Source organism: Drosophila ananassae, chromosome XL, assembly GCF_017639315.1.
Source record: "Drosophila ananassae strain 14024-0371.13 chromosome XL, ASM1763931v2, whole genome shotgun sequence".
Classification (NCBI taxonomy): domain Eukaryota; kingdom Metazoa; phylum Arthropoda; class Insecta; order Diptera; family Drosophilidae; genus Drosophila; species Drosophila ananassae.
This window is the reverse complement of record NC_057931.1, coordinates 10,514,421-10,541,720: the sequence shown is the minus strand read 5'-3', so window position 1 is coordinate 10,541,720 and position 27,300 is coordinate 10,514,421. Positions and strand designations below refer to the sequence as shown.

The following is a 27,300-nucleotide window of genomic DNA, read 5'->3' as shown; positions in this document are numbered from 1 at the left end:
TGGTTATAAGGAATTAAGACAAACCTAAATCTAGTTTTCAGTATTTTCTTAAAGTTATCTAAAGAAATTCCCTTCAAATGCCTGAACTTTAGCATAAAATTGCACTTTAGTCTTGGAACTACTAAGGAAATTTATTTATTAATTGAATTATTTTTAGTTAAAAGAGAGACATATTTGTAATTCAAGTAATTAGTGCTTTGAGAGACCCAGTTTAACTAGTTTTTCCAAGTTCAGTTGAGATACTATCTCAAGAACTGAGATCTCACAAAATAAAACTACTCTATAGTCATTTCTTTTTCATTTATTTTAGTTTAAAAACTTTGTTTAGTTTCCCTTTTCCGATGTAGTACAGATTAGTAGTACTATCTTTTAGAATATATATGGAATGGAACGGAAATAGCTTCATCATGATGATGGAGGACTTTACCAATTCATTCATAAATAAAATACTAGAAACCTTTCAAAACTAACCTCAAAAAAGGGTTTTTGAAATATAAAAACAAAAGAAGACTAATAGAGATTTATAGAGAATCATAAAATTGCTCTCGTTTTATCCTAAAATTTGAAATCATTACCTTGGCTGGGTGACAACGGTCCGCTGATTATAGTGACGCCTTATCGCTGCCCGGCTCCGGCTACAAAACAGGGCCGCCGGAAAGCGAAACCAGCCAGTCTGTCGCAAAGTTCGCAATCAGATAGAACCGATTTTCAGTTAGTAGCCACAATGTATTTGGAGCTCATCGCCCTCCTGCTGACGGCCGTCCTGGTCTGGGATCATCTGCGCAATAGGCGCCACAACCAGATGTTCGCCGCCGCTGGCTTCAAAGGACCCAAGCGTTATCCTTTGGTGGGCAATGCCCCCATGATAATCAACGAGAGTCCCAGAAGTATGTTAAGCCTATAAGCTATTATCCTTAAAACTATAATCATATCCTTTATCCTTATTTCCTGTTAGCTGTTTTTGATCTCCAGGCCCGACTAATCCGGGATCATGGAAAAAATATCCATATTCAAATGCTTGGCGAGCGCGGATTCATGACCGCCTGTCCCAAAATGATTGAAGCTATCATGAGCAGCCAGCAGACCATTCAGAAGAATAACCTTTATGGCCTCCTGGTCAACTGGCTCGGCGACGGTCTGTTGTTGAGCACCGGAAAGAAGTGGTTCCATCGCCGGAAGACCATTACGCCGGCCTTCCACTTTAAGATCCTTGAGGATTTCGTGGAGGTCTTCGACCAGCAGAGCGCCATCATGGCGGAGAAGCTGTACAGTCGGGCGGACGGCAAGACGGTGATCAACATGTTCCCGGTGGCCTGCCTTTGTGCTCTGGACATCATCGCTGAGACGGCCATGGGAGTGAAGGTCAATGCCCAGCTCCAGCCCGACTTTCCCTACGTTCAGTCGGTGACAACGTAAGTTTATCCTTTAAAGTCCTTAACAATATCCTTAAAAATAATAAAATATCCCTTCAGTGCCTCGGGCATGGTGGCGGAGCGCCTCATGAATCCCTTACAGCGTATGGACGCCACCATGAAGATCTTGTATCCGAAATTATTCGCCAAACTGAACAATGCCGTCAAGTCCATGCACGACTTCACCAACAAGGTGATCACAGAACGCAGGGATCTCCTCCAGAAGTCCATTTCCGAGGGCAAGGAGGAGGAATTGGTGAATGATGTGGGTCAGAAACGCCGCATGGCGCTGCTGGACGTCCTGCTGAAGTCCACCATCAATGGGGAGCCCTTGACGAATGAGGACATTCGCGAGGAAGTGGACACCTTTATGTTCGAGGGTCATGACACCACCACGAGCAGCATAGCCTTCACCTGCTACCTGTTGGCCCGCCATCCGGAGGCTCAGGCTCGCGTCTTCCAGGAGATCCGGGACGTGATTGGCGATGACAAGTCCAGGCCGGTGGATATGAAGATCCTGGGCGAACTCAAGTACCTGGAGATGGTGATCAAGGAGTCGCTGCGACTGTTCCCCTCGGTGCCGATGATCGGACGCCACATCAACCAGGACACCATGCTGGGTAAGTCCAAAAGGAGAATCCTTCCCTCTACCATGATCTAAACAAATATCTTTCCTCCCAACAGATGGCAAGCTCATTCCCGGCAATTCTGACATTCTTATCCTCATCTATCACGCCCAGCGAGATCCGGATCTCTTCCCGGAGCCACTGAAATTCAAACCGGAGCGTTTCAGTTTCGAGAACAAGGGCGAGATCAATCCGTTCGCCTACACACCCTTCTCGGCGGGAGCGAGGAACTGCATCGGCCAGAAGTTTGCCATGCTGGAGATAAAGAGCACCATCAGCAAGCTGCTCCGGCACTTCGAGTTCCTGCCCCTGGGCGAAGAGGTCCAGCCGGTGCTGAACCTTATCCTGCGCTCCACGACTGGCATTAATGTGGGCATCAAACCGCGAGTCTATTAGAGTATAATCTGTGGGAAATGGGTAGTTCTAAGCTGACAAATTCTGTAAATAATTCAATAAAAAACAAAAAAGATAACAAATGGGCTTCTCTTTTGAATGGATTCTATATATTAGCTTTAACCGTCTCGGGATACAACTCAAAAAAAAAGTAGGACTTTGCCTTGGTGGGGCAGAGGACTTTAGTCCCAGGAGTACACCTTGCCGGGAGTGGGCAGCTTGCTGGTTGACGCCTTGGCTGCTCCGGCGGCTTCAGCCTCCAACTGCTGTTGTTGGGCCACCAGGTCGATGGGGGGATTCACCTCGCGGCGGCCATCACGCTGGCAGTAGTAGTTGGCCGAGTACAGGTGCGAGGGTCCGTCGGGGAGCACCGGCTGGGGCTGGGTACGATCAGCCACACCATCCTCGAAGCGCAGCGCCAAATTGTGCTCCCGCTGAAAGGCAAAAAAAGGCGGATTGGTCAGTGAATCTATTTCCATCTTACATAACAAAGAGTTCTCATCGTTCTGGGCTTCAGAACTCTGGCTGCTCTGCTTACTTACACCCAGGAGGAAGGCCCGCAGGCGCTGGATGAATGGGGAAACGTCACGGCGCAGGGCAGACATCCTAAAATCCGGCAAAAGACTTTGAATTAGCGGAGCGAAATCACAAAATACTTCCAATTGGCTCCCTGCTATCAGCTGTTTGTTGTTTTGCCTAGTGATGGCACTCCTAGTACTGGCCTATTTCGATAAGTTTATCGATTTGTCTTCAGCAACTTGCTGGTTATCGGTATAACGATGTTACATCGATGTTGCTTCCAGCTCTAAAAGGTTTGCATTTCAATTTTTTTTTTTTTTTATATTGCGAATTCTGCGCACGTGCAATAACAAATAAATGCTCTGGAATTGAGAGGCGGACTGTCGGATAGCGGATCTGATCGGCGACATGGATCAATTCTCGCACGACCTTACACTGGCCCTCGAGGAGACCTCGCTTATGGACTTGGCCAGTGGCGTCGGTAGGTGGGGCTCGCGTCGCAGGACCCGTTCAACGGGCAATTTGCGTAAGTTTGACATCTCCCAGATGGTTCGTACCATTGGTTTTCCCATGCTAAGATCCATCTGCTTCAGCCTGTGCTCCCCAGCCCACAGAGGACTCGTCGAGTAGTCCCACGGACTTGAATGCCTTGGGCGGCCACCATGGCCACCATCATCACCACCACCACCATAACCACCCAAGTGCCAACGTGGATGGCCTGGACACGCATAATCTAAAGCTGCCAGCCAGTGATTCGGATGAAAAGGCAGCGGCGATGCTGCCATTAAGATTGCCTTTAAAGCTGCCCGTGCGCATGGGCGCCCTGGAATCAGATTCCTTAAACGAGACCACCTTCAGCCCAGCCAGGTGGCCATCTCAAAATACTGTTATTCATTTTGCCATATCTCATTACAATTTTTTTTTTGAAACAGATTTTACAAACCCAATTCGCGTCGGAAAAGAAAAATCAAACGGATGTCCATGGAGTTCGAGTTTAGCAAGGATGCCACGCCTCACTGCTTCACAGAGTCGCCATTGCAGCCGGGAATGCTTAGTAGTGGCACCGCCACTGGAACTATACGTAAACGTTTGCTTAAAGTCGATGGACACCATCGATCGCATTTGTTTTTTTGTGGAAAACGCAAACGTTCCAATCGGGACCGGTACCACGAACATGACACGGGCAAGCTTTTCTCCCTACAGCTGGAGGAGCAGCATACCCAGCACAACCAAGCACAGAACCAGCAGAGGATGCGTCCGCGTAGCTACTCCTCAACATCGAAGCCCTTGAGCGATCGCCTGTTGCCGCTGAACAAGGGTCTGCTCTCGAAGATAAACCGAATGGCTGCCCAGGGACAGCAAACCAATCAAAAGACTGACAACAAGGAGAAGGAGAAGGAGGTGGAGGGCCAGATGGAGGAGATGGAGGAACTGCCCAAGGCGAAGGATGTGCCCGGTGAAAATAATCTAATAGACGAGGTTTCAACCAACCTGGACTCGTTCAAAATGGATACCATTGTGCCTGTGACCGATATTGATGCCCTGCTGCTCAGCTCGCCACCAACTGCTCCACGGCAGCACTGCAAAAAGTCGCCCGGGCAGGTGAAGGGTCACGGGCATCGTCGCCGTCGCTTTCAAACTCCACTGGAAGCCCAATCGCAGTCCATGGAGTGCAGCGAACTGTACGACTTTAGCTCCAGTTCGTTGAGCTCCAGCTCGGATAGCGAAGCGGAAGCTGGTTGCCATCGACGCCATGATACGGATCGCGAGGGTGACGACGAGTTAACCGACTGGCCGGGCAATGAATTCGGTCCAGGGGCTCGCTATGATCCCAAACGGAAGCTGACCAAGAAGTCGCTGCTGCCACAAATTCGCTCCGACGACACTATCGGCGAGGATGACACTCTAATGTCGGGCACAGAAGCCGGGGCGGGTGCGATGGCGGAACCGGCACCACCGCCACCCAAATCTCCAGCTGTCCAGCTACCAGAATCTCTGCAAGACTTGTCGCGCTCCGAACCGATTGAGATACTGAGTGCCTGCTCGGAAATGGAAACAAATGCGGCAGCTCCGCGGCAAATCGAAAGCGAGATGTCCGGCGAAACATCGAATCCTTTCCTCTCCTCCTCGCCGCCCGGCCAGGCTCAGGGCCAGGAGGTGCGCGAAATACGTGCTGGTTGCCGGCGCATCAATGGCGAACGGCCTGGGTTCAGCATCAAATCCGGAGTTAACGAGAGACTGGCCAAATTCCTGCAGGATCCACGACAGACCCAAATACGGTTGCCGGACATCGAGCTCTACGAACCGGATAGCTTGTCCAACCTGGCCACGCTCTACTCCTTGACCATGGCCATGGAGCAGGGCTGCACAGTGCTGACAAAGACCAGGTGGGTGTTGGGTGTAATCCCTTAAATCCTTAAGCATCATCTCATTTATAACTTGAACTTGCAGGAACACCACCCAGTCGGTGAGTGTGGATCATAATCAGCGAGGAGCTGCTCTGCAACCGCGTCCCGATCTCTTTGGTGACTTCAAGCGGCGCTGTTATGGCGAGGAGGACGCCCCGGAAGACCAGGCCCAGCAGCAGTCGGAGAAATGAGACACGGCCTTCAAGGCGACAAAACGACTTGACCAATCCCCAGCGGCATAGACTCATCCTCCCCGCGGAGTACAACTCCCAAGGAGCTATGCTGCTCGGGGTGGAAGAACTCGATAGAGACCTAAAACCAGACAGAAAATAAGAGCTTTTAGCGTGTGCGTTTTTTTTTTTTTATTTTTGTGTATTGTATTGTGAGAAAAAAAAAATCTGTTGTATCGGTCCGTGTATATAGGGAAACTAAATTGGAATTTTTAGGACGAGGCTCCGGTCGAGATTTTGAAATCGGCTTGGTGGTCGTCGCCACTGTACAAAATATTAATTTTTAACTTGTTCCATAAGAAGTAAAGTGAATACGAAGATAATATAATTATTAAAAAAAAAAAATATATATATATATATGTGTGAGAATAACCGAAGGAAAGGACAATTCTATTTATTTTTTAATGGGTATATCCTCCAAAATCCCCCTTTTATTAGGTTGGGCGCCAAATTTGAATTCTCTCCGGTATGTGGCATGAGAATGGTGCTCCCCCGCATGTTGGCGCATGCTCAGTGGCATCCAGTTTGGGGGCGCACTCGACAACCCTTTGCCCCGACTGAGTGCCACACACACCAAGAGTGACTAGGCAACCCTCTTGCTGCCACCGGGGGTGGAGGGCTGAGCTGGCGGACGCAGTTGGACGCAGCTCGGGATTGGAGGCAGCCACGTTACCACGGACCATTTCGCAGTCGCGTACTCGCATTCGGAATCGGATTCGCAGTCGCGAACGAGATGGATTTGGAGATAGACACGGACATGGAAATGGACATTGACATCGACATGGACATGGAACTGTGAAGCGGAACCTGTTATAACAACAGAAAAAAAAACAAAATTCGCCTCATCTTCATAGCCATCCGGAATCCGGGACTCGGCTCTCTCCAAGATCCTCTTACGCTCGAGACTTCTTCACTTTTAACCCACGACCGGCTACGTTTCCACGTTTAACGGTAATTTGCGACCTGCATTAGTGTGTGTGTGTGTGTGTGTGTGTGTGTAGGAAAAGTTAGTTTCGATTCAGTTGTCCCTTGAAGGATGCAGTGCATCCTCGGAGTGGTGACTCAGGGCAGGACATGGTCAGAATGGATTGGCTTTGAAAGTGCTGCCAAGGCGAACGTTTTGATTTCCGCGATGCGGCAGCTCTGCTTATTGATTTTTCACCAACACTCACCCACACATACCCACGCACACCAACCCACACACACACACACACACAGAGAGAGAGAGAGAGAGATAGTGATGGCTCATTTGGCGGTTTAATGGCTGCCAAACAGCCATTTTGCCAGCGGAAGTGTCAGGTGGCCATTTTGTTTTTTGTTCTTTTTGAGTTTTCTTTGTTAGTTTTAAATGATTTTAAAGTGAATATTAGAGTTAATTTAAAAATTTTATAAAAACTAAAAAAAATTATATCTTTTTTTGTTTTAATTTTAATTATTAACTATTTCTAGCTTTTAGTTTAGTTGGATTTGTAATCCAAGTGACATCACTTTCACAGTGCGAGAAAGTGAGGGATAGTAGGAGAGTGAGAGAGAGTGGGTGGCTTGTAACGGCTCAAAGCCAAGGCATACACAGACACATAAAGAGACACCCACACACCTGCACACTCACCCGCACACTCTCCCACTCACACTCACAAGCCGAGCTAATCTCTTATCAAGCGCCGACTTTTTCCTCTATCTCTCCCCCTCTAAGCTAAGCTCCGCTGTTTTCTTTCTCACTCTCTTTGTTATTTTTTTTTTGTTTTAATAATTATGATTGTTAATTTAATAAATATTACTGTATAGTAATAGTTTCCGGCCTCCCCCCTCTTCTGTAGGATCTCTGCCATGGGGCAGGAGGTACATGAGCTCCGGGCTATCCCTCCATGCACTGCCAGCATGTGCGCCATCACCAAGATCTCGATCTCGATGTCGATCACCAACCTGATCTCGTCTCCGATCTCAAACACTCTCCTGATCTCTCCGCTGCCACGCTCCGCCGTGTGAGCTTCCGCCGGAATCGGCCAAAGGGTGGCGGCGCAGTCGGAAAATGAGCGCTTGCGAGGCGGCGTCCGCGTCCGGCGAGGATGGCGGTGGTCCCTCCAAGTCCGAGGACAGCCAGCCGCCGGAGGAGAAGCTGGAGAAGCAACAGAAGCAGGAGAAACAAAAACAGCCGGATAAACAGAATGGAAAACGGGATGGGGAAAGCCTCACATCGCCGGAGGAAACTCGCTCCAAGATTGAACCCACTCGGAGTACGGTGCTAGTGGATGCCGGTGGTGCTGCTCCGTCGCTGGACGCTCTGGTGGCCTGCAAGGATGCCCTCCTCGCCCAGAAGCTCTTCGCCAGCGGCGGTGGCGCCACACCAGGACCCTCATCCTCGACCGTCGGAGTGGGAGCGGGTGTTAGTATCGGAGTGGCAGCTGCCGCCAGTGGCAAGCTAAAGGAACCCATGCGTGTGGGCTTCTATGACATCGAAAGGACCATCGGCAAGGGAAACTTTGCGGTGGTGAAGCTGGCCAGGCACAGGATCACCAAGAACGAGGTGGCCATCAAGATCATCGACAAATCCCAACTAGACCAGACTAATCTGCAGAAGGTCTACCGCGAGGTGGAGATCATGAAGCGACTGAAGCATCCCCACATCATCAAGCTCTACCAAGTAGGGATCTACACCTTCCTAATCCCTTCCAGAAACCTCTTTTTTATTTATCTTTTTAATTCCTTAGGTCATGGAGACCAAGAATATGATCTATATCGTCTCGGAGTATGCCAGTCAAGGCGAGATATTTGGTAACTATGTCGTACTCAACTTACCTGCAACTCCAGCCAACTGATCCCCAATCCTCTCCAGATTACATCGCCAAGTACGGTCGCATGTCCGAGTCGGCCGCCCGCTACAAGTTCTGGCAAATCATCTCGGCGGTGGAGTACTGTCACAAGAAGGGCATCGTCCATCGGGATCTCAAGGCGGAGAACCTGCTCCTCGACATGAACATGAACATCAAGATAGCCGACTTTGGCTTCTCCAATCACTTCAAGCCCGGCGAGCTTCTAGCCACGTGGTGCGGCTCGCCGCCCTACGCCGCTCCGGAGGTCTTCGAGGGCAAGCAGTACACGGGTCCGGAGATTGATATTTGGGTGAGTCTCCAGAAAGGATCCAGGGAATTAATCTAGAAATCGATTGAGGTCCTCCGCTTAACAATCGGATGGATATCGGCCGAGATATAGCCTCCGCGAGGTCCATATCTTGATATTTTTTGACTTTCTCCATTTCCGAAGGGGGTCCATCAGAAAATTTTGGAAAAATGGGATGGAAAATGTTATTTTCAGGTTTTGATGCAGAATTGTGGAGAATTAATCCAGAAATCGATTAAGGTACTCCGCTTAGGGATCGGATGGATGGGGACTGAGATATGGCCTTCCAACTAATCTCTAATTTCGAAATCGTATCCTTCTGTGTCCTTGCAGTCTCTGGGCGTAGTCCTGTATGTCCTGGTGTGCGGCGCCCTGCCCTTCGACGGATCCACGCTGCAGAGTCTGCGGGACCGAGTGCTGTCCGGCCGCTTCCGGATACCGTTCTTCATGAGCTCCGAGTGCGAGCACCTGATCCGCCGGATGCTCGTCCTGGAGCCGACGCGGCGCTACACGATCGAGCAGATCAAGCGGCACCGCTGGATGTGCCCGGAGCTGCTGGAGCACGTACTGATAGCCAAGTACAACCTGGGGGCGGAGCGGCAGTCCGGCCTGGAGCCCAGCGAGGACATCCTGCGGATAATGGCCGAGTACGTGGGCATCGGTCCGGATAAGACGAGGGCGAGTCTGAAGAAGAACACCTACGACCACGTGGCGGCCATTTATCTGCTCCTGCAGGATCGGGTTAGCCACAAGAAGGAGCAAAGCAATGGATCTGGATCTGGTTCTGGATCTGGAGCTACCTCCTCCCCTGCATCTACATCTGCTTCTGCTACGGTTTCTGGCTCTGCATCCGCCTCCGCCTCCGCATCGGCCGCCAGTCGCCTCCTCTACAAGAGCTCCAAGCAGGAGCCACAAAACCAATCCAAGACAATATCCACCAGCTCGATCCTGGCCAAGGATCAGGCCCACAAAAGACTTAACCGCCACCAGACGGCGGTGCTGATGAGTGAACGATCCGGAGCCCTGGATCCGGTCACAGCGGCGGCCTACTACGCCAAATACGGAGGACTACCTCTGCCCCTGCCCCACGCCCACGGCCACCTGGCCGGGTATCTGAATGGAGCTGCGCCACCCGGTGACTTGGAGCCGATGGTCAGTGGTGGCGGAATAGCCCTGCCCATGCGGTATACTCCCCTGCCGGCAGCTGCCTCGCCCGCTCCCTCCAGCTGCTCCACATCCGCTGGCACTGCCGCCTCCCGGATGGGACGGCACAGTCTGAGCTCCAGTTCACCGCGAAGCCATCGTCCGGTGGCAATTTCCCTGAGCATCGATCAGAATCCCTCAATGGCCAATATGCGCTGCCGGGAGATGATGGAGGGCGGCGGCGGAGGAGGAGCACCTGGAGTCCCGCTGGTGTCCAAGCAACTGCATCAGACCATTAGCGAGTACATCATCAAGCAGAGCACCGAGGATTGCCGTCAATTATTGCAACAGGTGAGTGGGCAGGACCTCTCAATCTCCATCTCTAACTTCTCTGAATCCTTTCCAGTCCACGGCCATTGTCGAAGGCAAAGAGGAACCACCTCCAAAGCCAGAGACTACACCCACATCCAGGGATGCTGTGGGATTAGGATCAGGATCGGGCTCTGTCTCTGGCGGAGCAGGTCCTGGCTCCTGTCCAAGTGACCCCGGCAGCAAGACAATAAAATCCATGTCCAGTTCCAGCAGCTTCGACTCCACCGCCAATCTGGGCCAGAGTTTCCGCTACAAGATGTCCGCGGAGGCCACCAAACTATTCCAGACTCTTCAGGAGAGCCCTCTGCCCGTTGAGGTAGGTTCCTTTCCCTCCAAATGAGTGATCTCCCTTCTTAAGCCTCCTAATCCCCTACAGCAACGGAGCAGACGTCGTGGGCACCTGGGCAGCACCAATGGCAGTGGCGGCGACTCCGGCCAGGAGATGAACGAAACTAAGACGAACGGAGACAGGTAACTGGAAATCCAGGACCTGTCAGGACTAAACTATAATTTCCGAATCCTTTCCAGTCGCTATGAGAAGAAGGTCCTGGCCCAAGGGAGCTCCAGCACGGACGAGGGCTGCGAGACGGATCAGGGCAATGATCCAGCCTCCTGTTCGCAGGATGCCAAGGGTACCAACGATCAGCAGGAGGCAAGAGCAGGAGCCAGGGGAGGAGGAGCTGGCGAGGGAGGCGGCACTGGAGGCAACTCCAATGGCGGCCCCAGCGGCTCACACTCCAGCAGTGACCTGACCCACCTAGCCGGCGCCACTGCCTCCGGCCAGAGCCATCGGATGCGCTCGTATGCGAGCAGCAGCAGCTCCAGCGGCGTCCTGGCCGGCAGTGCTGGCAGCTACTCCAAGTCCTTGAGCCAGAATCTGAGTCGCGGCTCCTCGAAGAGCAACTGCAGCGGTCCGTACGACAGCCTGGACTTTGCCCTGCCCTCCGGCAAGGGCAGCCTGCCCTCCTGCATGGGCTCCAGCTCCATGCTGGCCACACCCACGCCGGCCTCCGCCTCCCCAGCGGCCATGTCCTCGGAACACTCCTCGGAGAGATCCCTCTACGGCAGTCACAACTCCTGCATCCATATGCCGGGTGCCCTGGCCCTGGGATTGGGTCTCACTCCCAGCTCCACATCGACGCCGACTCCCAATCCCACTCCACCGCCGCCGCCGAACGGAGCTGGAGGAGGAGGAGGAGCAAGTGTACCGTTCCTGGACAAACGGTCGCCCATACACTTCCGGGAGGGGCGTCGTGCCAGCGATGGACTGGTGGCCCAGGGCCTCCTCAGCTCCGGGTCTCTGCTGGGCACCAGCCGGGTCTACGGAAGCTATCGCTACGAGCAGGCCAAGCGACATGGCTGGCTGGAGATCCAGCAGCTGCAGCAGGAGGCTGCCCACGCCCACGGGCATGGTCATGGCCACGTCCACGGACATCCCCATCACCCGAACCATCCCCCACACCATCCGGCCGCCTACGGCCTGGAGGAACTCTGTCAATTCCCAAATGGTCAATTCTACGCGCTGCCCAGCAAACACCATCCGCTGCTGACCCTGCCGCATCCGCATCCGCATCATCAGCCCCATCCGCATCATCACAATCCTCTCCAGGCGCAGCAGCAGCATCATCCGCTCTACCATCCACCCCTGATGCTGGAAACAGCTGCCGCCGCGGCAGCAGCAGCAGCGGCAGCTGGCGGGGATCTGTATGGACATGGATGCTATGCCCCGCCACCACCGCCGCCGGGTCTCTATCCGCATCATCCTCTGGGTGTGGGCGTTGGTGTGGGGGTGGGCGTGGCCATGCCCATGTCGCCGATGCAGAAGCCGCCGCTGCAACAGCAACTCCTGCAACACCGACTGCTGCAGCAGAAACGTCAATTGTTCCAGAAACAGTACGCCCTGGAGGCCCAGTTGGCCGGAAGGCATCACCACCACCACCATCATCCCCAGGCGCCGCCACATCCCCAGCAGCAGCAGCTCCACTCCCATCACTTTGGGCATCCGCCGCCTAGTCAGCCGCCACCAGCACCCGCCCCGGAATCCCACCTGGCCGAGGAGCTCTATGAACTGGCACTGTTGGAGCGTCCGAGGAGTGGCACGCCCAGACTGCAGCACTCGATGACGATGCCGGGAGCACATGCCTTCAGCCAGATGAACCTGAAGACCACCTACATCAGTCAGTCGGAGCAGGTGCCAAACGGTGGTGGTGGGGCAGGCGGAGGAGCGGCAGGTGGCGGTGGTGGGGGAGTCGGAGGCGCCTCTGGAGGAAGTGCAGCATCCGCAGCACCGCCGTCCACAGCACCGGGCACACCCACAGCCGTCAAATGCAAGCCAGGTGCCAGTCTGGATGGTGACTACCATGTAAGAGTGGAGTAATCCTCCCAGTAACCATTAACTTACCATCCCGATCCTCTCTAGACATCCACGCCGGTGCTCAGCCTATTCGCGCCCAACTGGCAGTCGCTGGTGAAGCCCCTCAGCGAGAGTCCCATCCTGGAGATGTCCGAGCATCTGGAGTCTGGCTAGGAATGGGGGCATCCTAATCGGAGAACTAAAGGGAGGATTCTAATCCTACCATTTTATTAAGAGCTCGCAATCGCAATTATGAATTATTTGATCTTTATACGATACGATATACACTTATACATACATACATATATACAACTAGCATATACACTCAGAAAAATTTCCAGCAATTTCTCATCAATTTCTCTTTAAAAGGATCTCATTTTTTTTTTTTTTTTTTTAAATACTTGAAAAATAATAGCAAAAATAATCAAAAAAAAAAACAATGAAGCATTTAATTTTTAAAAAACTGCCGTTAGATAAAGTTTTATAAACTTTAGTTTCGAAATTAATTTTAAAACAAAAATTATATATTTTAATATCATTTTTAATTTTCTGAGTGTACATAGAACGTATACATACATCGATCGATCGCGTAGAAGCCATACTATATATATATATATATATATATAGTATATAACTAGGTATATGACAGAGATCCCTCCAACGATTCCATATTTTCAGTAAGTTTGCACAGCAAGTTCTGCTCGTTGCAAGAGACGCATCCAAACTGACCTGCGTAACACAGAGTTGTTTCTAATTTCATCATTTCTCCAAAGTCTATTGCCATCTCTGTTTCTTGCATTCAGTCCGCGCTCTCCGATCAGACCATGCTCAGCAGCAGAGTGTGTCCCTTTTTCCCTTTCAGCTGCTGTGCATTCTACAACTACTAGACAATGTGTCGCCACACCAAAGCTGTACGCACATGTACTATGGACAAACTAACCATTCTACGACACGGCCTTCCTGACAACTCACACGTCCTCGTGTGTTTTGTTTTCAATACCACGAGACTCAATTTCTCTTTAAACTTTTCTTTATTCTTAAACAGATATTTTTTTTCTTTCTTTTTACTTCATGTATTGGACAAAAGCTTTCAAAAATAAAAATCACTTACATAAATATCAAATCTTCTGTATTCATTACATTTCTTCAATTAAACATAATCTTATTAATTCATTTTGTTATTCTTTAATAACATTATTCTCTTTTGTAAAATAAAACCTTTGTGCATTTCCTTTGGCACATTTTAACAATTTTGTAATTCCTTTTACACGTCTTACGATATAACATTAGTGTAGTTCCTTTAACACTTTTAAACATTTGTGTAATTCCTTTAACACATTGAAATAACTTTAGTGTAGTTCCTTTAACACTTTTAAACATTTGTGTAATTCCTTTAACACAATGAAATAACTTTAGTGTAGTTCCTTTAACACTTTTTAACATTAAATTCTGTTCGGTATATCTCTATACATTAATTTATGCCACCCCTTTTTTTTTTTTCTTTTTGAATCTCTTTCTTTATTGTCAGACGCTTTTTCCATCATGCCGTCTCTATCTTTGCGTATTAGCTGATTGTTCGGCAAAGCTCTTAAGAATTCATGGGAATATTTGTAAATTCGCTTACTTGCTAAGGACAGACATCTATCTCCATTTAATATTTTGACAATCTCAAACGATTTGCAAAAATGCCTACCACCTATGTATGTACCCTCGGCGTTAAGTTTTACAATGTTATTTATTCTTTTGTTTCCCCTTAAATTTATCCATGACGCTTTCCTCCACTAAGGAGCATTCAGCACCTGAATCAAAACAAAATGGAATAGACTCACCGGATGCCCTCATTATTCCAGTCGGTGGAGCTACTGTGCAGATATCTACCCGCTTCTCATACGTACGGCCTTTTGGACAAGCGGATGCAAAATGTCCTATTTCGTCACATTTAAAGCATTTGACACTTGACCAATCCTTCGGTCCAGTCATGTTGCTGCCGCTGTTGATTTTGCCTTTGCTCTGACCCTTTTCCAAGCGAGCACGGCATTCGGCGTATTTATGACCACCCTTTCCACAGTAATTGCATTCCGTCGGTGTCGGAGACTTGAACTTCTTGCGCTCCGAGCCTGTTGAATCGTCATCTATACTGCGCTTTTTGAAAGAGTGTGCGTGTAACTGTTGTTGTAGCTCATTGCGAGTTTTTACGTTGTTTGTAAAAACCAAGTGCGTCAACTTGTTATCTATTTGCGCCATGTGAGCCAGAGTCACAGATACCGCTATTTCTTCCAAATCCTTGGCTTTCCATTTTGACATAAGTAGCGTAACAATACGGCTACCGTATTCAGCGAAGCCCTCCTCCGGCTTTGGTCGACCATTCAGAACATTTAACAGCATGGCGGCAGAAGTCTCAATTCCAACAAAGCGTTGTATAAACAGCTCCTTGAACTGCGCCCAAGTGATGCCGGCAAAGCAAATTTGGGAAAGCCACTGTGATGCGCCGCCTTCTAGTGCCTTGCTTAGGGCGATCACCAGATTGCTACCCTCGAGCACGTTATCCGCAAAAATTAGGTCCACTGTTGAACACCAAGAGGAAGCATCTGCTCCAGCACTGTCAGGATTGAATTTTGGAAGAGCTACATATGACGCTTTTCCATCGGTTGGCGGTGCCCTTGGTGTCTGCATGTTTTTGATGATTTCCAGTAGGTTGCGGTTTTGCAGCTCCAACGCCAACAAATACGGATCGGTGGCACGATCAGTAGGCAAAGCAGATCCCACTTCTGATGACAGAGATCCCTCCAACGATTCCATATTTTCAGTAAGTTTGCACAGCAAGTTCTGCTCGTTGCAAGAGACGCATCCAAACTGACCTGCGTAACACAGAGTTGTTTCTAATTTCATCATTTCTCCAAAGTCTATTGCCATCTCTGTTTCTTGCATTCAGTCCGCGCTCTCCGATCAGACCATGCTCAGCAGCAGAGTGTGTCCCTTTTTCCCTTTCAGCTGCTGTGCATTCTACAACTACTAGACAATGTGTCGCCACACCAAAGCTGTACGCACATGTACTATGGACAAACTAACCATTCTACGACATATATATATTATATGTTTATCGGAGAGAGAGAGAGAGAGAGAGAGAGAGAGAGAGGGAGAGGAGAGCAGAATCAATACCGAACCGTAATATTGCAAGATTTAGTTGTGTTACTAGTATTAAGTAGTCCAAGTTTCGTACGTTTAAAATAACGCAGACATATACAATATGTATATTGATAATAATACCGTTAAGCTATAGCTCTACTTATGATAACACTATACACTACTATATTATAATGCCCAGACTTCCCCAATCCCCCCAAATCCCCATTTTCCCGACTGGGTTTTTTGGCTAAAAAGTTTAAAAAAAAAAAAACAAAAAACAAAAAAAGAAAAACGGTAAACTACATATATCAATTATTCGAAGCATTTATTCGGGGACATAGGATGGGATATATCCCTATATGGATATATCCATTATGTATTGGTACAATAATTAGCGACAAGCAAACAAAAAAAAAAAAACTAAAAAATAACTAAAAAAAATCAACAAAACATCGATTGTTCTTAAACATGGAATTCAAAAAATGTAAACCAGATAATTAAAGTCATTTGGTATAAAAAAAAAAAATTCCAATATAGTTTTCGATTTCTTATATGATATAGGATATGTATATAGGAAGATATAGATATGGGTTTTCTTCTTCTTTTGGGGGGACTAGATAGAAATTTTGGAGTTTTTCAAGAGATTTTACAGTTGGAGATTTGAAATCACCTATTTTATGCCAAAAAGTAGACTTTAAAATCTCTACAGTAGAGTTTTCTTCTTCTTTGGGGTGACTAGATGGTTTCCAGTTTCTCTAGAAAGTATCCTATTAAAATGTTGGATTTTTTCTAAAGATTTTTACAGTTGGAGATTTGAAATCACCTATTTTTATGCCAAAAAGTAGACTTTAAAATCTATAGTAGTAGAGTTTCGATGATTTTCTTCTTCTTTGGGATGACTAGATAATTTCCAGTTTCTTTTTTTGGAGATTTGGAGTTTTTCTACAGATTTTTACAGAAATTGTGGGAGATTTGAAATCACGTATTTTTTTACGCCAAAAAGTAGACTTTAAAATCTCTACTGGAATATCATATATCCTGCTGCGGACGGAGGACTTTCAAGGCAATGACAATATATGTATATTTTTTGTGAATTTTTGAAAAAATATTAGGAATCACGTTGTTGCCTTCACCTGGCGATTGGATTCCAGATGCTTCCGCTTGGCATTCGCCAGCCTCTGCTGGTGGGGATCAGGAGCACCGTGACAGCGCAGGAGATTCCAATAGGCGCGTCTGTACTCCGAACTCATCAGGACATAGATCAGAGGATTAATGCAGGTGGTCAGATAGATGAGAAGATACCCAGCGATATTGAACCAATGGACTTCCGTGGCACTCTTCCAGATCTTGGCCACCGTAATGGGCAGATAGCAGACCACAAACCACACAAAGATCACCAGGATCATCTTGAGAAGACGTCGATCCTTGGCACTCATCTTGCCGGGATAAATGGAGGAGGCGTTGGAGGTGTTGCCCATGGAGGCGTAGTGCGATTTCCGAGGACTGAACCGGGTGAAGGAGGTGCGCAGGGATGTGGTGATGGGATTTTTACTGCAGACGGGTTCTACGGGTCAATATTAGGGATAAGATAGTGGATAGGCCATCACTTACCCGGAATTCTTGTTCAACTCCAGCTGGGTCTGACTCCTTCCCAGGCTAATCTTCTCCAGCTCCTTCGCCCGTTCCCGTTCTCGTTCTCGTTCTCGTTCTCGTTCTCGCTCCTTTTCCCGCAACACCACATTGACATCCACTGGGACCTGCTGCTGATCCTGTTCCCTCCTCCGAATACTGTAGGAGATGGGCAAACTATTCGCCGAGGCATTGTCATCGATGTAGGCCATGTGCTCCTCCACCACAAAGGGTCGTGGCTCCTGCTGGGGACTCGCCTGGACCTCCCCACTGGAAGTACTCGCCTTCTCCGGCCTCTTCGGCATGGCCTGGGATTGATTCTGGGAACTTGGGGTGGTCACCTCGCTGAGATTACTCTTGTTGGCCATCCCGGCCCGCATCGCCGCCTTCCTCACCAGCAGGAAGATCCGGGCATAGCAGATCACGATGCAGATACATGGCACCATGAAGGCGGCAATGAAGAGGAACTCCTTGGGGGATCTGCTGTAGCGATCGTGGAGAATGGAGCAGGATCCAATGCTATCGTCCAGACCGAATCGCCCCCAGACACCGCGCCACGTGGGTATCATGATGGAGAAGGTTGTGACCCATGTCCCAGCCACCATTAAAGCCAAGTATCGTCTCTGGTAGATCCTAAAAATAAATCGAGACAGTTTTTGGTTTGGGAATCTGGATCTCTCCCTGGGTACTGGGTAGTAGGAGTACTGGCACTCACCTGGGGTACTGGCGGGGATGGGCGATGATGATGTACCGGTTGATGGTGATCAGTGAGACGGAAAGCAATGACACGGCCAATAAACCGTAACGCAACATGGGAAACAATCGGCACAGAAAATCACCATGAGTCCAGGCCCTCTTTATGAACGTGGACGCGGCCAGGGGAAGATTGAAGCATCCAAAAAGGAGATCCGAACAGGACAGATTAATGATGAAAATGGCGGTGGAGTTGCGGGTCTGACGGCCACGGGATAGGGCAATAATGGTTAGAAGATTCCCGGGAACACCCACAATAATGAAGACTATGCAGGCCAGCCAGGCGAAGGTGAGCAGCTCCTCCGAATAGCCCTCGAATAGCTCCTTCCGGCTATCATCGACATCGACCGTCGCCCCATCCAAGTCCAAGTCAAGACTGTCCAGGATAATGGAATCATCAGTATCAGTAGCCGTTGGATGGACAATCGCATCCGGATGGGAGGGAGCGGTTAGGGGAATGGTGATCGGAAGCTGGAGAGGATGATCGGTTGGTCTGGGTGGGAACATCGCGTGGTACTTTGTGGTCGGAAAGAGGGCGCGTTGCTCGTTCCTGCGCCGAATTTGTACTAAAACTGAATTCTCTGCATTCACACACATCCCACATATACCACCCATCCCCACCCCATTAAAAAAATACGGCGGAGGAGGAGTATGGAGGAGGAGGAGGTGATAGCCAATGGCTGGAGGAGCGGGAGCGGGCCAGGGGTGCTGTGGGAGGATCGGCTATTGTATTGGAGGCAGGGGCAGTCAGCCAAGCGAGCAACCGTACAAAATATTGGGGGAGAAAAAAATAACAAAAAAAAAAAGAAACAGCCCGTCTAAGCAGCAGGCGAACTAGAAAAACTTTCGAAAAAGGAAAACAAAACGAAACAACAACAATTGGACACCGGAGAAACATTACACTGCAAGAAATGCAAAAATTACATTTTTAAACATTTTTTAAAACTTTAGAAAACAAACAAACAAGAGCATCTCTAGGACGAAAATGCAGGCTTTAAGTTGAAGTTAAAGAGAGTAAAGAGAAAAGAGAAGAGGATCAAAGTCCTTAAGGGAAATATATAAGCTTTTAGGAAGTTTAGTAAAGAGAAAGATGAAAGTCCCTAAGGGAAGTTTAAAAGAAAGAGAAAAAGAGATTTTCAAAGAGAGTTTAAGGATAAAAATATTAAAAAATACTTATTCTCAAATGTAAAAATAATAAATTTAATAAAATTTAATTATATTTAATTATTTTTTTGGTCTGTAGAACAATAACAATATATCGGGAGGAGCATCGCAGCAACAACACACACAAATTTTTATTGTATACAACAATTGACTTCATCATCGGGTAATTTGGTAATTTGCCTGTGGAATGGGAACTTTGTTTACATTGTTCCTATTCGGTGCGAAGCTTGTTGTTTCTTTCACTCCCTCTCGGCCCACCAATATCCCCACCACCCAACCACCCAGCCACCTCTCACTCGTCTGCCCTATTTCCCTCTCTCTTGCCCCATTGATCTCCCGGTTTTTTTTTCATTTTTGGAATTTCCAAATTCAAAAAAAAACTAGGGATACTAACTAACTAACTTTATTTTTATTAAAAAAAAACCTATCAAGTTTAGAGGAATTGTGGCGACAGAGGGAAATTAATTTCCCAAGAAAACATACCAAGAAATTAAAGACTGACACCGAGTGGTACTTTTTTTTGCGAAATCTAATCTTAAATTTTTCCGGAAAATGAAAATTTATACTTTGTAGCCCTGTACGCACCTCTCCGTATATTTTTCGAAACTAAAAACTTTTCAATTCTTCGGCAATGCGTCTGTGTATCTCAACTATCCGATCGGAACAGAGATATATATATATACAGACATATATATAGTATATAGTAGTAATGTGTGCATAGTTTCTGGATACTGGAGCCACTTGGAAAAAAAGTATATGAAAGTGATTCAGAAATTCGAATAAAAAAAGGCATGGATGAGTAAGAGGCACCTCCCCCACCCCCTCCTACACACACACACACCACACACACCACCGAGTCTGTGCGGGTCAAATACGTCAGAATTTCGTATTCTTAATTAATCAACGAACCCCCTTCATTCACTCAAAAGGGTCAAAGTGCGGGTCATTTGTTCGAATCGAATCGAAAATTTTTCATTTTCGGAAAAAATAGCAATTCCGAGAATATAAAAAAAGGAACAAATTTTTGTTTGTTTTCCATACTAGGCTACACTACAAAAAATAAATAGTAAGAGAGAGAAAAGAATAATCTCTTCGCTGTAAAAACCATTAATATTTTTGAAATGTTTTGCTCTTCAAACCTGATGGGAATTTTTAATGCAAAAATTTCCCCCAGAGACCCCTTACTACAAAAGTAAACTTAAACTTCCCGTCGTCGTCGTCTGGCTTTTGTGTGAATTTGAATTTCGAATTCAATGCCAATCTAGTAGTACCACCCCCACCCCCTTTAGATCCTCCCACCTCCCACTCTCTCGGATTAATGTAAACTTCTCGGGTGCACTTAGGAGGAAGAATAGAACACACAGTGGAACTGAAAAGTACACACACGGGCGTATATTTAGATAGCTATAAACCATAAACTATCATGTTCTTCACACAATCCAAACCAATCCGAGCCGATCGTATCCGATCCATAGCCAAACAACAAACAAAAAGTTTAGTTCGATTTTTTTATATCTACACAGGCAGAAAAAAAGGGGATTTCTTTGCTATTGTTTGGGTTTAAAAATTATTTCCCTTTTTATTCTTTCAGATACAAGTATCTCCTAAAAGGAGAATAGATTTGTAAGAGAAATCTCTCTCTCTCTCTTAAAAATATATCCTTTTTTTTTGAGTGCCTTAAGGGTTTCCATGTCCATCTTGTGTAAACATTTGAAATGCAGACCCCCTTATCAGTTGTTGTTGACGCCGCAACGTGTGTGTGCATGTGTTGTTGTTGCACATACACACACATATATTTGCCTCTAGGAAGTGTGCTCTTAGATATGGCATATCCGTCAGGATCGCAACCATTGAGCACCAAACTCCCTCCCTCTCCTACCAATGGCCGGCCCTAAACCCCCCCCCCCCCCCCCCCCCCCCCCTTTCACATTCCCAAGATCGCCAGCCGCCTGACCCTCTCCGGGGGCTAGTGGGAGAGCCTCACGCATGAGAGCACTGCCAGAGAGCAAGTGGGGGGGTAGCACAGAGGCGTTAGATGAAGGGGGTCACCCAGAAAAGGCTCAAAAATTAGGGTTCTTCTCTTCTGTTGAGTATCTTTCAGTTTATTGAGTACTTTTTTGTATAATATTTTGTGTAATTTTCTTATCTACCCCTATGCTTCGTTAGGAAACCTCCGCCCATGGTCGATGGGACAGTGAGAGTGTGATTGGAGAGTGAGAGGCTCCGGCTGCGGCTCCTATTTGTCAACTGGCAATATCACGACCGACTGCTCTGCCGCCGCACTCGACGAACTGCACTCGTTCTGTGAAAACCTTCACGCAATTGATCCGTTAGATTCAACTTCATTTCTCCGATTGATATTCGAATAAATATCAACGATCGGTTTCGGGTTTCGGTTTCATGATATCCGATGCCATTTGGAAATCGTTAGTGTACTATGTTTGAATTTGTATTTTTTTTTGTTTTTGTGATAAAAAATAAATAAATAAATTAAAAAAAAAAACGGAAGAAAGCTGAGTGAAGACAACCTGTAACCCTTTTTTGCACCTTTTCTACCTGATCTCTTGGCCAACAAGAGTATTAGTCATGAGAGTCAGAGCGGCTTTTGAATCACCAACAAGCATTAAGGCAATAAAAACAAAAACAGTGGCGGTGGCATCCCCAGCAGCAGCAGCAGCAACACCAACAACAACAATAACAAAACTCAATGAATAAGCAGTGAACGCCAAATGCCGTAAACTGTTTACATTGCTCAGAGCATTACTCACTCACCTCGCTCACTAACTCACTCACTCACTAACTCACCTGGCGAGTGAGGAAGTTTCCGGAGAGGAAGTGGAGTGAAGTGAAGTTTGCTACAAAAACAATAACAACAACAATATCAAAAAGGGGAGCAGGAGAAGGAGCAGGAGCAGAGATCGCAGCTGCAGCACTAGTTTCGATTACGTGAGCAGAAAATAAATAAACAACACTCAATACTGATAACGCACACAGTGACACCGTATTGAGTGCAAAAAAAAAGAAACAACAAATAAAGTTAGAAGGAAACGAGAGAAAGGGGAGCCACCCTCTCTTCAACCCCCCCAACTGACTATAGAAAAAAAAGAGAGAGTGCCGCAAGGAAAGTAAAAGAGAGAGAGAGCCGTGCGATCAAGGAGGATTACAAAATAGAAATATAATAGATACTCTCAGGTAAGTGTGCAGTGTTAGTAAATGTGATAAGATAAGGAGCTCGAATTCCAGACGATCACATTGCGTATACGCCCCTTGGGCCGTGCCATGACCTGGGCAGGGCCACTAGACAGGCACAGGGAGAGAGAGGGCTAGAGAAAGTAAAACAAAAAGGATGAGGAAAAACACAGAAAATGCAATACAGAGAGAAAAATAACTATTTTCTTAGTTTATAAGTTAGAATTATATTTTTTTCTTAATGTAATTTAATCTTTATGATTATTATTATTAAATATTATATTTAAAAAAAAATGAGGTCAATTTTTATCAATGGCCTTAGAATTGAAACTATCTCCGTATTGTTCTCAGTGTGCCACATCACTTGTCTCGATTAGCAGCCACTCGAGCGGAGAGTAGTACTTCTCATCGCACATTAGAGACGCCCCAACCCACTTTCCACTTTCCACTTGCCCCTCCACCCCCCCTACCCCTTCCTCCCAGCTACAGTAGTCACTCAATTAATTAAGGTTCGAGGCTGATCTTTGCACCCCAAGTGGTGCAAGGAGGTGATGGTGTGGTATGGAGACAGTGGAAAGAACACAACACAACCGAATTTGACCTCTTTAAATTATTTAATTGACACTAATTTATCATAGTACCGTAATATAAATAAGAAGAAGACCCAGCCACGCCCCAAAAAAAAAAAAAAAGTATGGGGTTACCAGGCTTCTCGGTGGTGACTACACTTCTATAGGGTTGTTGCGTCGGCGCAAAAAAAAAATAAATAAATAAAATGCAGTCGAGACTGAAGCTGAGAAATTGAAGAGTCCCCACTTTCAACCGCCAGTTGGCAATTGTCGGTGGCGGCGATCGGTGGTTCGGTTTGATCCAGATCTTCATCCAGGATTCAGGATTCATTAAATCAAGGATTAAATACAAAAATCATTAAAACCATTCAATAAAAATCAAAGAAAGGTAGAATAAAAATGTAGAACTATAGTGTTTCTAGAAGTGATTCATCATCTGTGGGATCTGTCATCCCTCTTATTACTCTTATTACTATTAGTTATTAAATAATCTAGAAAAAAAAAAGAAACAGGAACTGATAAAAGGCCTTACTTTCCACAAAGATAACATTCAAGTTCAACGCTCTGGATATAAGAAAGTGATTAATCACCAAAACCCACAAACAATCTGAATTTTAAAGGTCAAGATCAAGATTAAGATACTTGAAATTGATATTATATTGAGGGGTTTAAGGACTTGACTTGACCTCCCTTAACTAAATAATATTTGAATTTTTTTTTAGTAAACAGAATGAGTGAAGAAGATAGTATCGGCGGCCTGGATGGCAACTATCCCCCCCTGGAGGCACTGACCACCACCACGACGATGGCAACCGATGTGGATGAGAGCGGGTAAGTGGCAAATGGATGGATCTCTCGATGGGTGATGGTGTGAAGCTATCAACACCAGGCTATGGGTAATTATAGATCCCGGGACTGGGGGAGAGCTCATGATAAGAGATCGTTAATATTACGCGCTTCATTGCAACAGTCGGTGGCAGTGGCAGTCTCGCCGGTCTCTCCCTCTCCGCTGGACAAAGACGTACGATTCTGTTGAAGAAGCCCCCATAGCGGAAGCCACTCGGTGACTCCTCCGATATGGTGATAGCCAAGGGGCCACTTGAGGCCGAAGGTCGTGACTTCTTGGTTCTTGTTTCTCGATCTAGACTAGTTTCTAGAAATAAAAATGGGGTTTCTCATAACAAAAGTGAGCTAGACATCAAGATATTTCCTCGTTTTAGGTTTTATTTTTTGATGGAAAGTTATAGAACACATTCCTTGATCTATTGCCTCTTATATAATCATTTGTGAACCGCTCTTTATAGCTTCTCCCATCCCCTGATGATCTTCGCCGCTGTAATGACTTTTCTGATAATGATCGTGGGAATTTGCGGCAATCTGCTGACTGTGGTGGCACTTTTAAAGTGCCCCAAAGTGCGTAATGTGGCAGCTGCCTTTATTATTAGGTAAGTGCCAGCTTCTCCTCCATTCTTCTGCCAGTCAGATTAATTTTAATAATATTATTACCTTTTTTTTAGCCTTTGTATTGCGGATCTGCTTTTTTGTGCTCTGGTCCTGCCCTTCCAGGGCCTGCGCTTCGTTCAGGGAACTTGGCGACATGGGGATGTGCTCTGCCGGCTGATACCCTTCATCCAGTATGGGAATATCGGTGTCTCGCTCCTCTGCATCGCCATGATCACGATCAATCGGTATGTGATGATCACCCACCACGGCTGCTATGCCAGGATCTATAAACGCCACTGGATCGCGGTCATGATCGCCGCCTGCTGGCTCTTCTCCTACGGAATGCAGTTGCCCACATTGCTGGGGGCCTGGGGTCGCTTCGGTTATGATCCCCGGCTGCAGACCTGCTCCATTATGAGCGACCGGCATGGACACAGCAGCAAGACGACACTCTTCATCACCGCCTTCGTGATACCCTGCCTGGTGATCATCGCCTGCTATGCGAAGATCTTCTGGGTGGTCCACAAGTCCGAGCAGCGTCTGAAGCGTCATGCCACTAAGCAGAACTCCATACCGAACAATCTCCGGCCATTGGCCACCGGATCGGGAGCGGGAGGAGGAGCAGGATCTCTGCCCTCCGGGGTGGCACCGGATTGCCAGCCAGGGAATCGCGTCTCCTCGGACAGCAGCAGCAGCTTCTCCACGGATGTGCCGGAGACGGCGCCCAGCGGCGGCACTGGACAGAAGTCACCACCCACCCGGGTGAAGGATCAGCGGGAGGTGCGGGCCAAGCGGAACGAGTGGCGCATCACCAAGATGGTCCTGGCCATATTCCTGTCCTTTGTGATCTGCTATCTGCCGATTACCATCGTCAAGGTGGCCGACAAGGACGTGGAGCATCCCAGTCTCCACATTTGCAGCTACATCCTCCTCTACCTCTCCGCCTGCATCAATCCCATCATCTATGTGATCATGAACAAGCAATACCGGAAGGCCTACAAGACGGTGGTGTTCTGCCAACCGGCTCGTCTCCTCCTCCCTTTCGGGAAGACCAATGGCGCCAGCAGTGCTGCAGGTATGTAGCTTTGATGGATAGTCCTTGCCGGGAACATCCAACTAAGTCACGGTTCAAATTCGTTTCAGAGAAATGGAAAGATACCGGGTTGAGCAACAACCACAGCCGCACCATTGTCTCCCAGATGTCGGGAGGGGCAACGGGAACGGGATCGGTATCGGGAGTGGTACAGGCGGAGACGGTAACGGTAACAACACCATCATCCCTGGAGCTATTATCCCGGGGACCGGATCTGATAAGCAAATCGAATGTGACACCACCGCCGCCCTCCGTCCTGACGGCGATGGCCAACGGAGCAAGCAACTCGGAACGGAACAGCCAGCAACGGTTGCCGACCAAGAAGAACAATCACTCCTACACCAACAGCGGCTTCAACAGCAGTCCGGGGATCGCCACCAGCAGCTCCACCACCACCAGCAACAGCCTGTACCGACCCGGAGCTGGCTCCATGGGCATCGGATCAATGGGCATCGGGATACGGCGGATAACGATGGTGGGCGACGATATCATCTTGGAGGAGGAGGAGACCTCCACGCCGACAACACCGACGGGCAGTTCAGCGCCACAGACACCGGCACCGCCGCCACCACTGCCCGGATTAGTCCCATCCCTCGTCCATCCATTGTCCAAAAGTGTCCAAACAACAACAACAACAAACAAGCCACACATCTACATGAACGTGGACAGTCCGAAGAGAAATCAAAATTATAGCCATTCCAGCAATAATACTAACAGTAATAATAACAGTAATAATAATAATAATAATCGTAATCCCAATACGGATAATCCCGATAATTCCGATAATCAGGATAATCAGGATAATACGATTAATGTATCCGTTTCCGGCTCCAAGCTGACGGCAAAAATCAAATTCCCAAAAGACTAACGAAAGGCTTTAATTCCAAAATTTTATAAAAAAAGAAAAAAGACATCATTTTTGGCTAAAAAAAAAATCAAACATAAATGATATAATAGTTCAATATCATAAGCAATTTTTTTTAGATATTCTATATTTTTTTTTTAATAATTATTTTAGTAGTTTTTTAAAATTGTGCCATAGTTTAAACATTAAATAATGTTTTTTTTTTTTTAAATATAAACTTTAAAGCTTAACCAAATCGGATATTGGAGAGATATATAATTATATATATATTATTTTAATTGATTTTTCGCCTGGATCTAAAAAATCACACGCTTTCAACCAAAAATTCTACTCTACTTTTAATCTTAAAACTTTAATCTTTAAACTCTAAAATCTAAAATCTACTTAGTCTTAGTTGATATCTTGTAGATATTTATGGTGAGAAATGCTTAGTATTAACCATATTACTTATATCCGATCCTTATAGAGCACTTTATTGATTCAAGCTCGACTTCCAAACACAAACATTCCACATTTCCCCACTTAGGAACCATCGCTCTGTAAATGAAACCAGCTATACTATACTATATACTACTATATACTATATATACTACTATATATACTACTACTATACCATGTGCACACTCCATTCGAAAGGCGAAAGACGATCTGCGATAAGCAATCGAATATCAAATATAAACATAAATATACTTTAGACCAAAAATCTTGAGAAATAAACACAAATTACTCTCGTCATTTATCGCGAATCGGCATTATTTTGAAGGGATATGGGAGGGGAAACAGCTTGACTTCTCAAATACCTTATCTTCTCAGATGGCACTACCCTAGCAGCCCTAGGGTCTATCGAATCTTCTCCAGAAACTACTGGTTCTACACAAGAGTAGACTTTAAAATAA

The 27,300-nt window shown here is 47.0% G+C and overlaps 6 protein-coding genes across 8 annotated transcripts; 4 read left to right on the top strand and 2 right to left on the bottom strand.

Annotated features, from left to right (window-relative positions):
• Nucleotides 1-647: 647 nt before the first annotated feature.
• On the top strand, nt 648-2,508 carry LOC6504649 (probable cytochrome P450 4d14). Its single transcript, XM_001966435.4, has 4 exons — nt 648-887; nt 956-1,412; nt 1,473-2,032; nt 2,097-2,508. Exons 1-4 carry the CDS (start codon nt 725-727, stop codon nt 2,432-2,434), a joined length of 1,518 nt encoding a protein of 505 aa, XP_001966471.1. The 5' UTR covers nt 648-724; the 3' UTR covers nt 2,435-2,508.
• An 11-nt stretch (nt 2,509-2,519) lies between these two features.
• On the bottom strand, nt 2,520-3,150 carry LOC6504860 (NADH dehydrogenase [ubiquinone] 1 alpha subcomplex subunit 7). The gene is made up of 2 exons (XM_001966434.4): nt 2,974-3,150; nt 2,520-2,865 (listed from the first exon to the last, which is right to left on the bottom strand). Exons 1-2 carry the CDS (start codon nt 3,034-3,036, stop codon nt 2,614-2,616), a joined length of 315 nt encoding a protein of 104 aa, XP_001966470.1. The 5' UTR covers nt 3,037-3,150; the 3' UTR covers nt 2,520-2,613.
• A 15-nt stretch (nt 3,151-3,165) lies between these two features.
• LOC6504650 lies at nt 3,166-5,966 on the top strand. The gene is made up of 5 exons (XM_001966433.4): nt 3,166-3,243; nt 3,324-3,476; nt 3,544-3,817; nt 3,883-5,337; nt 5,402-5,966. Exons 1-5 carry the CDS (start codon nt 3,222-3,224, stop codon nt 5,547-5,549), a joined length of 2,052 nt encoding a protein of 683 aa, XP_001966469.2. The 5' UTR covers nt 3,166-3,221; the 3' UTR covers nt 5,550-5,966.
• A 204-nt stretch (nt 5,967-6,170) lies between these two features.
• Nucleotides 6,171-14,048, top strand: LOC6504652 (serine/threonine-protein kinase par-1). Of its 2 annotated transcripts, none has more exons than XM_001966431.4 (9): nt 6,171-6,539; nt 7,406-8,229; nt 8,297-8,360; nt 8,422-8,708; nt 9,039-10,199; nt 10,255-10,536; nt 10,597-10,691; nt 10,749-12,582; nt 12,640-14,048. In XM_001966431.4, the coding sequence occupies exons 2-9, from the start codon at nt 7,618-7,620 to the stop codon at nt 12,745-12,747; spliced, it is 4,443 nt and encodes a 1,480-aa protein (XP_001966467.1). In that variant the 5' UTR covers nt 6,171-6,539; nt 7,406-7,617; the 3' UTR covers nt 12,748-14,048. The 2 variants fall into 2 exon arrangements, with proteins under 2 accessions (XP_001966467.1, XP_032309293.1); XM_032453402.2 differs by having other exon boundaries at nt 7,374-8,229.
• Nucleotides 13,686-18,682, bottom strand: LOC6504859 (G-protein coupled receptor moody). Its single transcript, XM_001966430.4, has 3 exons — nt 18,044-18,682; nt 17,311-17,961; nt 13,686-17,250 (listed from the first exon to the last, which is right to left on the bottom strand). Exons 1-3 carry the CDS (start codon nt 18,676-18,678, stop codon nt 16,815-16,817), a joined length of 1,722 nt encoding a protein of 573 aa, XP_001966466.2. The 5' UTR covers nt 18,679-18,682; the 3' UTR covers nt 13,686-16,814.
• A 2,825-nt stretch (nt 18,683-21,507) lies between these two features.
• Nucleotides 21,508-27,139, top strand: LOC6504654 (G-protein coupled receptor moody). 2 transcript variants are annotated; one of them, XM_014904281.3, is made up of 5 exons: nt 21,508-22,437; nt 23,726-23,834; nt 24,308-24,448; nt 24,521-25,521; nt 25,590-27,139. In XM_014904281.3, the coding sequence occupies exons 2-5, from the start codon at nt 23,734-23,736 to the stop codon at nt 26,405-26,407; spliced, it is 2,061 nt and encodes a 686-aa protein (XP_014759767.1). In that variant the 5' UTR covers nt 21,508-22,437; nt 23,726-23,733; the 3' UTR covers nt 26,408-27,139. The 2 variants fall into 2 exon arrangements, with proteins under 2 accessions (XP_014759767.1, XP_001966465.1); XM_001966429.4 differs by lacking the exon at nt 21,508-22,437 and adding an exon at nt 23,205-23,391.
• Nucleotides 27,140-27,300: the final 161 nt, after the last annotated feature.